Here is a 12,265-nt window from a genome sequence, read left to right on the forward strand (position 1 = left end):
CATGGAGCTTTGTCTTTACCAGTCATATAATTAAGCACAGTCTTGTTTTGGCTCTAGAGGTACAACTAAACACTGAAGTCTCCAATCCCACTCACAACATAAGAAGGAAACAACTGATCTGAAAACAAATTTACCTGGAGATAATCACTGATAATATAAATTATGATGATTCTATTAATTTTGACAGCAAACAGCACAGGCTGAAAATACACCAATTTTATTAAAAACTGAAGTGGTATGAAATTTCTAAGTATTCTCAACAGATTTTTTTATCTCAATATATTGTTATTTCCATGCAAAAGAAGAGCGATGACCAGACAGGCTATCTACCCTTTTGTTTTCTAAAGCAGGTAACAAACTGACCCCGCAGTAATCATTCTTCTCAGATTCAGTACATAGGTATTAACAGGAAATCTCTCACTCATTAAACCAGTCATCTGACTTGTTACAACAGATCAATATATTTTTAAAAGGAAATATTTTTAATACTTGTATTTTTAATTACTTTTCCTGCTTTCAAGTGTTTTTTGAACACTGATTGAATGAGTAACAATGACGATCAAACAATGAGATACAGCTCATTTGAAATATACGTTTATACAACAAAGCTGTTGAGTGTGATGACTTTACCATTTCAAACAGATTTTTCAAATGGATATAATTTGAGAGGGCTAAAGTGATATAACTAATGCCAGAAATGGAAACAAAATGTTCATTCAGGTCAAACAAGCACTATACTTTCATCTGAAGTTATTACTTTCTTCTTTTTTAATTTAAATAAAACCTACAAAATATTTATTTTTGTAGAAAAAGTTGACCAGTGACCCCGTATTCTGTGCAGCAAAGAACAGAAAAGCGCAGCCTAACTAACAAAGATAAAGGATTTTGTCTTTGCCAGACTGAAAAAAAAAAAAAAAAAAAAAAAAAAAAAGAAAACGAGAAAGTAATACACTGTTTAGAGTGTGACTATATAAAGCGTGTAATTTTTTGGTAATGAAAACACTGCACTAGGTGTCTGTGGCAAGGTTTTGGAAGTGAAGGGGCTGCAGGGGTGGCTTCTGCGAGGAGATGGAATGAGGGAATGAGAAGGTCAGTGGAGAAGAAGGTGCTCCAGGAGTGAGCAGGTGCATCCCCAGCGGGACTGTGGCCCATGGAGGACCCACGCTGGAGCCTAGGAGACGCACGAGATGGAAGGAGCAGCAGAGGGAAGTTGCTGCATGCTGACCCCGAACCCCTGCACTGCCTGTTCCCTCGCTGAAGGGACTGTCTGTGACCTGCCAAGGAACCAAGGGGGAGGAGAGGAGCCTGGAGCAATGGTCTGTCTGGGAAAGTGGGAGGAAAGGTGTTTTAACATTTGCCTTGCTTCCCAATACTTGATCAGTAATTAAATATTTATGCCAATCGGCAATAAATTAAATTCCCCAAGTTGAGCCTGTTTTGCCCATGACAGTAACTGCTGGTGTCCCCTTCTTTAGCTTGACCCATGAGTCGTTCTTTACTCCTGTTCCTCCGTTTTCTCCCCAGTCCCTCTGTCCCACCTGGGGGGTGGGGAGTGATGAGCAGCTGGGTGGGTGCTTGGCTGCCAGCTGGGGCCAAGCCATCACAAATATAAGCAGTGGGAACAACTTCTCATCATAGCTCCTAAGAAAAAAAAAAAATACAGCTAATACCCTCCAAACTCCCCATGCTGTCTGAGTGTACTCCCAGTCAGGTCATATTATATTTAAAATTGCTACATCATAAAAATACCCCTACGCTTTCCTGGTCACATAGACCAAAACTGTATTACTTTAGCAACAAGGCATAGGAAATAAAAAACAAATAAAAAAATCCCAACAAACCACTGCTTGTATAGCTTTAATGTAAGTGATATACAGTTACCACACTTAATAAAGCACGACAGCAGAAACTTTCCCTTGGGAAAGTCCAACCAATCTTGTCAGGTAACTGTACTCACCACACTGAGAAGGTGTAAGCGTGCAAACTTCAACATTAGGCCACCACAAGAAAAGACACACACTGATGTGTTGGTCAGCCTAATAATTTCTCTCACGTCCCAAATCACAACCTGATCAAGCAATTGTCCAAACGGTACATGAAACCTATTGAAGTATAAAAATCATACCTACTTCTTGCACAGCATATTTCATTTTTCAGTCTTGCTGAAGCTTATAGACCACATCAATATCCCTATCTCTGTAACTGGGTAAAAAGAAGAATAGACAGTGAAGTGGGCTCAACCTAAAGTTAACATGCAAAACAGCACCAGACCTGGGAAACAGAATCTGGACTCAAGTTCCAGTTCAGAACCCCAGTTCAGGTTATTGCACTAAAAATACTAGACTAGCATTCATTTAGACATGAAGATTTTTGTTTCTTCCATTCAAATAATTCAGAATTTTCTCCAGCCAAAAGAAATGAAGCATTCATGCATTCCAAAAAGGTGCCTTCAAAAATTTCTGATTGAGCACAGAGCATTTGTCACAAGCAGCTATGTCCTAAGCCAAACAGTAAGTTTTGCAACCTAGTGCCAAAATTGTTTCTCTCCAAGACAGACTATCCGTACTGCTGCAGGAATGAAACTTCCAATCCTGAACTCAGTCAGAAGTAGTCCTAAGAGAAGAGCCATTTGCGCAGTAGAGATCAGTTTCTATAGGCATTCCAGTTGAGACAGATAGTTCACCCGTCAGCTAGACACAAGCAGAGCTAAGCTTTAAGGATTTTTTCTGTCTTTTTCTTTTTTAGGTATTTTGGATATTGAAAACACTGGAGAATCTCTTCCTCAGAGCTGTCCTTGCCTTCTTGCAAAATCATGTGTTATTAACCTCTTGTGATTTCAAGGTTTTCATTTGCTCTCATGGTTCTGGATAGTTCCAGAGGCCAGAACAGAATCCTAGAGACTATGTGCCCTCCATGGCTGCAATAACTTTAATTAGAGGTTTTAATTAATAATCCTTTTGTCTAAAACTCACAACTAGGAAAATGACAGAACTAAGGTTTCATCAAAAATGTATTGTTGACTCAAAATTCAGTAATAAGAAAGACTCCAGAAGCCCCACTTGGGAGCAAGTAAGACACCTTATACAAAAAGTCTAGTAAGGAAACGAGGTGTTTAAGTAACAAGCTGTGTGTTCTTTAAACTAGGTGTTTAAATAAAAGCCAGTAACAGATTGAATACTGGATCACCACTTCAACTACAGTAGATGACTTCAGAACAACAAAGTGGTAGCATTACTGAGATAATCCAGACAAATTCCCATAATCACTCCATACTCAAAACGGTTCACTGGGTTAGAGGGAAGGCCTCGTCCCACTCCTGCAAATGCCTCCCTAGCAGTGGCCTAAGGAACCCACTGAGCACATCACTCTGGGCGTTCAGGATATGCAACAGCAGCTGCTCTTTGGCAGAAGAGGAAAATTTAAATTATGAAGCGTCAAAGCCATGTTTGAACATGGGACTTATGTTTATGTGGTTAAAGGCTCTCTTTGAAAAAATTACATCTCTCAAAGCAAGTAGGGCCTAGGAATCTGGTAATTTGGAAATTATGTTCTTAACCTTACAGCAATATGTTTCAAGATTGCTCTTTTTAAAGTCATTACATTTTTTCTGACTAATGCTTTTGATCCCCCTTAGTTCATTATTCTCTGTCAGTGTAAATGGAGCTCTGCTTCATCATACATACAACCCTCCAACCTACACTTGAACAATTTAACAGTGAAGTATTTTATTGTTCTGTCGACATTTCATAATGTGCTCCCCAATTACCGTACCAATAAGTCAGTCTGGTTTCCTAGACCAGACGAACACACTGCAGCACGAACAACAAACTCAAGAACCACGCTTTGACGTGCAGCCTTTATCCAGGTCCCCGAGAGATGCAATCCCTTCCCATCTCTAATCAAGTACTCGTACGCCATAATCAAGTACTCGTACGCCCTATCTACGAGAGCACTGTTTTCACGATGTAACAGGGATAAACATAATAAACAGGGGCAAAGTCTGCAAGCTTTGAAGCTCTGCCCTGGAAACATGATCTGCTCCCATCAAAGTGGTATTAATGTGACTAAGATCAGCCACTACTTCAACAAACCTGCACACAAAGCTGTTCAACTCTTTTTTACTTTACTTTTTAATAAAGTAAAGAAGACTCAGTGACAATTCTGGGAATTAATCAGTCTGAGTCAGGCACAGTTTCATATATTTAAGAAGCGTGTAAAAGACAAATTGATGATTGGCAGAAGAAATTGCAAACCTAAAAAAAAAAATAAAATACTGTGACTATGAAAAATATTTAAGAAGTGAAAATCAAATGGTGAAGTGAAGGGACAAAAGAAATTAGTGAAGAATGGATAATAGGTTTATTGTAAGCATGAAAGGGAAGAACCTGAAAACATACTGTTTGAGGTGAAAAATGGGATGTGGAAGAGTTGGGAGAATGACAAACAGGCCTAGGAGAATACAACCTAAAGTGATGGAAATAGTCAAAATGTAGAACACAAAAGAAAGAACAGTGGAGGTGGAGGCTTATATTTAAGCCTCCATGACAACCTTCTCTAGTGATTTAAGTGAGCAAAAATTATCAAATGAAATAGAATTTACAATTAAAGAAAAACCAAATGAGCAGTTAAGATGAATGTTATAATGGCTTTTTTTTTTTAATGCCCTTCTAAATATAGGTAAATTACAAATTACTTTTAAAATCATAGAATCGTTTAGGTTGGAAAAGACCTTTAAGATCATCAAGTCCAACCATTAACCTAACACTGCCATCCCATCACTAAACCATGTCCCTAAGCAAAAATTCTCTTTGGAAGACTGTATGAAACAAAAATTTGATAGAAATATTTCCAAAAATGCAAACATATACCAGCACAAACATTGCTAAAATGCTCATATTACCTATGGTCATGACATGGTCAAATACTGCACTGCATAGAGCAGGGAAGGTGTCCCCAAACTTGGGGAAGACCAAACACAGACTTCACCCTAGTTTAGTTCTTTAAACTGTATTTTAAGTTGACACAAGGACGGAAAAAACTGTAAGAGCAAGTTTTTATTACCATATGACAACAAATGTTGTTGAGAAGCAAATGAAGCATGTTGACAGCTTTATTTGTGTACGGTAAGATACTCAGCAGACTCTCAAAACAAGAATCTGCCAATCCTTTGTGAAATTTTTCCTATTTTATGGTATTTTCCTTTTGCATTCTTGACAATTCAACCTCCTTGACATCTCAACCCACTGCCCATTCATAGCAAATGGCTTCTGTCACTAAAACGATGCACAGTAAGGCCAGAAAGGTACTAACTTAACTCTTGGAAATTTGGAACTCTTAGATATGAGCTTTCATCATTTTAAGACGTTTAAATTTGCATTCTGGTGAAGAAGGTTTTTTAAAAAAAAAATAAAAATTAAAGCCTTCTAGAGAGACCAAGCGAGAAACTGCTTTAGAAACTAGAAGTTTTCCAATACACTCACCGTCCGAAGAACTTTACGATTGGGGTAACAATAATGGCACCCACAAGGCCACCAATGGCAAAAATAGAAACAGTTATAGACCAGAGGAGAGTCAGCGTGCTTTCATCCACTGAGAAGCCATATCTTCTTTCCCATGTTTCATTGTAAAACTTCTTGATATACTGAAAGAAAATACACAGTAATAGTAATACATGTAAAAATCACACTTTAATAAACACAACTGACAGAAACAGAATTTAAAAAACAACAGTAGCTTGCTTGCAGGAACCATCCTTGCTCTTCTATGTCCCTCCTCCAAAAAATGAGGCCTTGCTTCCAGATGCAACTGCAATACAGACTAACTGCAGCAGTCAAGAACATGCATGTATTTAACTACATGTCGGTCACAAACAAGGTGGGGAAAAAAGCCACAGGTAGACATGAATGTAGAAGAGGCTTATAGAAGAGCACCTCCTGTAAAGCAAGGAAGTTACCATTTAGGTTGTCAGTACAACATAGACAGCCTTACTGTCTACCCATATATGAACATTTAAGCCTGAACTGGGGCTACGGGCTCGGACACAGAATGGTTGAGGTTGGAAGGACCTCTGGAGACCATCTTCTCCAACCCTCCTGCTCAAGCAGGGCCACCTAGAGCCAGCTGCCCAGGACTGTGCCTAGAGGTTTTTCAATACCTCTAAGGAGGGAGGCTCCACAAAATCACGCCACCCATGCCTGGCAAGGTGCTATACGTCAGCTGAGCTCCGCTCACTGCTCACACCCGTACTCTTAACCTCAGGCAGGTGATGTATCACATCCCAGCATAAGGTTTTTTGGACAAGGCAAACAAAACTGCACTGCCTAGCATTTGCAATGCCTTTTAAAGAAAAGAGCATGCACAAATGTTAAAATGCTAACTACCATTAATCAATTAATTTGTTGAGTCACTGATCATTAATCAGGCTCTTACATTAGGAGCAAGTAGTTTTACTGCTTTTTCATTCATCTATAGTACCCATAACCTGGAAATAAAAAAAGAGGGAGGGAAGGAGGTTCCAGTAGCAGGCAGAAGTGAAAAATCTCTTAAAGAAGTTGGTGAATTGGCAGAAATGCACAGGTAACAAAGAGGAAGGGAGTTGCAACCGATTCCTGCCAGCTGGCAACATGACTGACATCAAGAGTTTGGCTTGCCTTACAGGACACAGCACCAAGTGCCATACGTTGGTAGGTTTGGGGGCAGGGTGGCGGGGGGAGAGTTCACATATAACTTCAGAAATTCCCTGAAAAAACACTTAGAGATGCTTTAGAAGTTATGTAAGTAGGAATTCTTTTGGTAAAAGCCTACACTGTACTCACCATGAAACAATATTTATCACCTCTATTTTGTATTTCAGTCCTAAAATGTAATCTCAGATTTGCTCAAAATGAAGTGCCTTTCACTAGACTGTTTTTTCCAAAGGGCCAATATTGTAAAAGTAAGTGACTCTAGCAATTCTTCAGCATAACACTAGGAAAAAAAAACAGAATTGAAAATAATTGGCATTCATTAATTTGAGGGAAGAAGGGAGGCTGTGTCCACTTTTACACTGTATTTATGACACTGCCGCATCTGGCAGCCATACAAAATCAAGGACCTACTAAGCCAGGCAATGAAAGATAACATTTTTCTCCTAAAGAATTTACGGCCAAGACAAATAAATGTTAGAGGAGGGAAGCAAGAGCTGACAGCTGTTGGTTTGATACTGATGGCAGGGGGGGAAGCCCACAGCAGCAGTCAAAAAGAGCTAGTTGTCTGGCACCGTTACAATTAAGAATCCCAAATCATTTTTATGTTATAGTTTCTCCCTTTCAAATTTACATAAGTTGCTTTTTGAACAAAGCTCAGGCTGCTAAACAAGGTAAACAATTTCTTTTCAGTAATAAAAGATGTATCAAACATGAAATCAGACACCTAAGAACCTGACACGAATATATCTGCCAGACAAGCTGGTTTTCTTAAGAAATGAAAATCTGAAACCCATCTTCTAACTCTTTGGCTATCCCAAGACCTACACTTTTCTCCCATGGCAACCTAATTTCCTTAAGAGCTTTCCATAAGGGCCCTTCCAGGGTATCTTTTGAAAGTCCAGGAGCCTCTTGTATATCTGGAGAACTCAGATGCCTGAATCACGGTTCTCCTTTGCAAAAGCCATGCCAGCTCTTCTCCAAATTCTCACTTTTCTACTACAGTTTCTGCTAGTTTGTCAGGTACAAGTAACTAATTCTTAACATGAATGTTCCAAATTTTCCCCCTAAAAACTATTTTTTTCTTAAAGTCGCATTAACCCTCTCAGTCTCCTTGTTCCTGAGGCTATTTAAAAAGAAGCTGAACTGTGATACGAAGCCTATATTTTGAGTTATTTTTTCAGTCTTGAACAAATGCTAAGGTATTTTGGCAACCTGACACAAAATTATCACTAATTTTATTCCATATCTCTACTGACATTTCAGCTTCTCCAATAGAACCCCTATAAAAAAGGTTCCAGCATGGGACCTCCCCAGACTTCTCTGATCCAAAACATCAATTCAGGTTTCTTGTTATGTCCTTGTATTTTCTGCACTCCCTTTTTCAGTTTCATCTAGCCTTCAATATATCAGAGTTTATATTCTTTTTCTGCTTCCCTCACGTCAGCACAACTGCAGGTTTTTGAAGGACGCCTTGTAACTACTTCCCTTTCCTGATGTTTAATTACACCAAAGTTTCTTCATCTTTCTAAAAGGTAAAGATGGCATAGCTCCAGTACGACATTTTTAAACAATCTCTGTATTGCCTGCAGAGACATCGCCTATTTACTTTCTTTTTAGTCAAGCTTCCTCATTTTTATGCTGTTCTCATTTCGAAATCAAGCAAAGCTCTGATGCCACCGTGGCGCCTGATGCTCTGGCAAGGATGCGGCCCCAGGCTGTCACCGCTGCGTAAGGGCACGGCACGCTTGTGTAACGCTCTCACCCGTTCTGAGTCGCTGCTCCCCAACATGCTCTGCAGCATCACAAAGTTTAATTCTTGGCACTTTTCCCCAGCTTCTGCTCAGATTTCCTCCAGCATGCCATAGCTACTAAATTACCCTGAGGCAGCACTCAGCAGTATAAGCCTAACACATTTTCCCTGTTCAAACTAGGAATTTCTTTAAGTATTCCAGCCTTGGACATGTGGACTGTTCAAACTGAGGACTTTATTTGGTTTGAAACACTACCTCTCCACCTGCAAAGTACCCAAGAATGGTGGAGGTAGAATGTACCGCTTACTGTCTTCCTTCTATCAAGTTTCTTGTCAGCCTCTTGTGCCTTGAATTAAGAGGAAGACAGGGATATTTCTCCCATCCCATCTTACATGTTTCTATACAAACAGACAGGAAAAAAAAAAAACAAACACAAAATTTGGTGCTTGGCTCACTTAGAAGAATCTCACAGTAAACTTTCAATCTGACATTAAATCAAGTAGTACTTCTTATCTCTTTAACACCAACACTCAGATTATATTTAGATTCAGGTATCTCCTTGTTTATTTGAATTTCATTTCTGATAGTAATGAATACGAAGAGAAAACACTTTTAGAATACTATTAGCATTTCTTGCTAATGATTATGGCTAAAAATAGCATGCAAATTATTCTTCCCTTGTGTTATGACTAATTTTTTCAGCATAGCTTTGTTATTTACAAGGAGACATCAAATATCTGCAAATGTTCAAGAAAAGAAAGTACAAACTACAACACTCAATAGGAACAGATAAATGTGCTGGCATGTGCAGCACCTGTGTCTGGATTCCCACTGACAACAAATGGGAAGCTAATAACACGTACAGGTCTTGAGGAGTTGCACATGAAAATGAAAACCCAAAGAACAAAACAAGTCTGACCCAACAAACCCACTGGATTTGAATCCATTGAATTCTGTGGAAAGGCTCCTTTGAGATTTTAATCAGTTGTCTGAACAACACTAATGGCACAAATGTGTATACAAAAATTTTAGCCCTTAACCAAAGCCTACAAGGAATGGTAGCTGACTGGTATCAGTATCTCGTATTCTGCTGCCTCAGTTCATTAAGGTAGTAGTGCTAGGGTGGGAAACATAAGGGAGATATATATATATATATATATGTTTTAATGTATTTATTAAGCATTTTTACTAGAAAATGTCCCGTGCAATAATGTAAGCTGCAAGAGCGTACGGCGTATTTTTTGCTAATGATTATGGCTAAAAATAGCATGCAAATTATTCTTCCCTTGTGTTATGACTAATTTTTTCAGCATAGCTTTGTTATTTACAAGGAGACATCAAATATCTGCAAATGTTCAAGAAAAGAAAGTACAAACTACAACACTCAATAGGAACAGATAAATGTGCTGGCATGTGCAGCACCTGTGTCTGGATTCCCACTGACAACAAATGGGAAGCTAATAACACGTACAGGTCTTGAGGAGTTGCACATGAAAATGAAAACCCAAAGAACAAAACAAGTCTGACCCAACAAATCCACTGGATTTGAATCCATTGAATTCTGTGGAAAGGCTCCTTTGAGATTTTCATCAGTTGTCTGAACAACACTAATGGCACAAATGTGTATACAAAAATTTTAGCCCTTAACCAAAGCCTACAAGGAATGGTAGCTGACTGGTATCAGTATCTCGTATTCTGCTGCCTCAGTTCATTAAGGTAGTAGTGCTAGGGTGGGAAACATAAGGGAGATATATATATATATATATATGTTTTAATGTATTTATTTTAAATATAAGGGAAATACTTTCCTTGCCTCTTGAACTATAAATAACTTCCATCAAGGGAAGAGATAAGCTGGTCTTTAGAGAAGAAAAATGACCTTACCCATAGTTACAAGGGTCATTCCCACATAGAGACAACTATCCAACTGGCCGAGACAGCAGGCTATGCATTTTTGCAACAGTCTCGCTTTCCCTGTATCAGCTCTAAAAGGAATGCAGAGCTGCAGCCACCTGCAGGAAGGGGGCAAGGGCTGCGCGGCAGTAAGTAGCAGAGACTTCGCTTCCGCAGAGAGCACAAAGCACATCGTTGTTCCACAGACCTTGCCCATAACCAGTCCATGGAATGAATTGTAGAAATTCAGCTCAGAAAAAGACAGCTTTGACTTGTATTCAATTAAAGCATGTCCTCCTACTGCCAAATGCTCCCATACGTTTTTAATAAATTCCAGTAACTCTTTGAACAAGCCCATGAGGACTTCTAATTCTGGGTTTCTCCTGTGGCCAAGCACAGGGGGAAGCACACCTGCGATGGGCCACTGCTCTTTCCCACAGAAAAGCCAGGGAGTGAGTGGGAAGTGCTCTCTGCTCCGAGCAGAGCTGGTGCAGTTTATTCCCCCTTTGCAATAACACAGAAGTTGGACTGACTCTACCTTACGAGATGACCTGCAGTAAAGTTCACCAGTGAGAACTGCAGGTGTATTCCCCTGTGGTTTGATGAGCTGGTGTATCTTTCAGCACCGAAAGGGAACATATACGAGAGTTCACAAACAGTTCTTGAGTGCTTCAGTCTTTACTGAACTTTCCCCCTGCCCCAGCTCAGTCATCATGCTGATGTGTTTGGTTCCAGGATCCTGGAAACATCCCATGTTTTAGTGAGCAGTCATTATAAGGCATTTTCTCAATACCTCTCAAAGCATCATACAGTCCTCCCCCAAGGTTGGAGGAGTTTAGGCATCAAAAGAAACTGTACTGAAGTAAATAGGGGCAGAAGAGATCCAACACCTTACAGAGAGATGCTCACAGAATGCAGGCTGTAAGCCGCACGCCACCAGAACAAGTTATTTGTCCTACCAAGTTTATAAATGAAACTGAGCTTACAGCTTTTAGGAATTACTGCACTCCCAATATAACCTGTTTATCTACAGCGAAAAGCTGCTCCCCTTCGATTTTCCTCAGTCACCTCACATCAGCATTCCCAAAGGGTGTGACTTGCAGCAGACTGATTCAGTGTCAAATGGGGGAAAACAGATGGGGCAAAGGCTCCTGTTCGTGTGCTGCAAGCAGCACAGCTTTGGTACGGCTCGCTCCTCCCCACCACGGCTATGAGCAGAGCCCAGACTCTTCCCTTCAACCTGGCCACTGCAGCTCCAGGGACGGGAAGGTGGCCTGCCCTAGGCAAATGGATGGCACAGATTAACTCTGGGGCTAGCGAGAGGACCACAGGCCACACTGGTATTTTGCCCTTGAAGTACACAGCTATGTATTCCTTGTCTGTAGAGCGTGTAACTAAGTCTGCTCCTTAGCCCAAGCTAATGTATGGCTTAACATGAATAAGAAGGACACAAAGTTCTCAAACAAACACTGCAACACCACACTAGAAAAGGGCAGGCGTCATGCATACCTGTCAACAGCATGACCACAGCCATCAACACGGTGCCCAGCTTCAGTCCAAAAGCAACAGTAAAGATTTCAAGCATAAACAGACAGTCTTGGAAGTGCTACTAACCACAAAGCCTGGAACTTAGCATTTGTCACGGTGCAGTTGCACCTTCAATCTACCCACCCACACTCTGGTCACCACTATAATCTACCACATGGTTCAAACCTACCCATCCAAGTGTTGCCAAAGAGCATGCCGTATCACCCTTTCTTTCTTTTACTCCTGCAGAAAGTGGCAGGAGAGCTCCGATTACAAGGACAGCTCATTTTTTAAATGGTGCTTAAACCTTAAAAACTGGATCATTCTCACTGCTCTGTTGACAGGACCGAGGCAGCGCAGGAAGGATGTCTACCATCAGAACAGTCAATACCATAGCTCACAGAGTTT

The 12,265-nt window shown here is 40.2% G+C and overlaps 1 protein-coding gene across 1 annotated transcript in view; it reads right to left on the minus strand.

Moving 5' to 3' along the window:
• The window catches only part of SLC2A9 (solute carrier family 2 member 9), a gene marked incomplete at its 5' end in the record, with an annotated part of 102,488 nt that overhangs the window by 88,945 nt on the left and 1,278 nt on the right, over positions 1 to 12,265 (minus strand). Inside the window, one exon of the mRNA XM_035891125.1 lies at positions 5,481 to 5,641. Coding sequence (XP_035747018.1) covers positions 5,481 to 5,641 — 161 coding nt within the window. The remainder of the gene's footprint in view (positions 1 to 5,480; positions 5,642 to 12,265) is intronic.

Source organism: Egretta garzetta, unplaced genomic scaffold (genome assembly GCF_000687185.1).
Source record: "Egretta garzetta isolate BGI_Z169 unplaced genomic scaffold, ASM68718v1 scaffold193, whole genome shotgun sequence".
Classification (NCBI taxonomy): domain Eukaryota; kingdom Metazoa; phylum Chordata; class Aves; order Pelecaniformes; family Ardeidae; genus Egretta; species Egretta garzetta.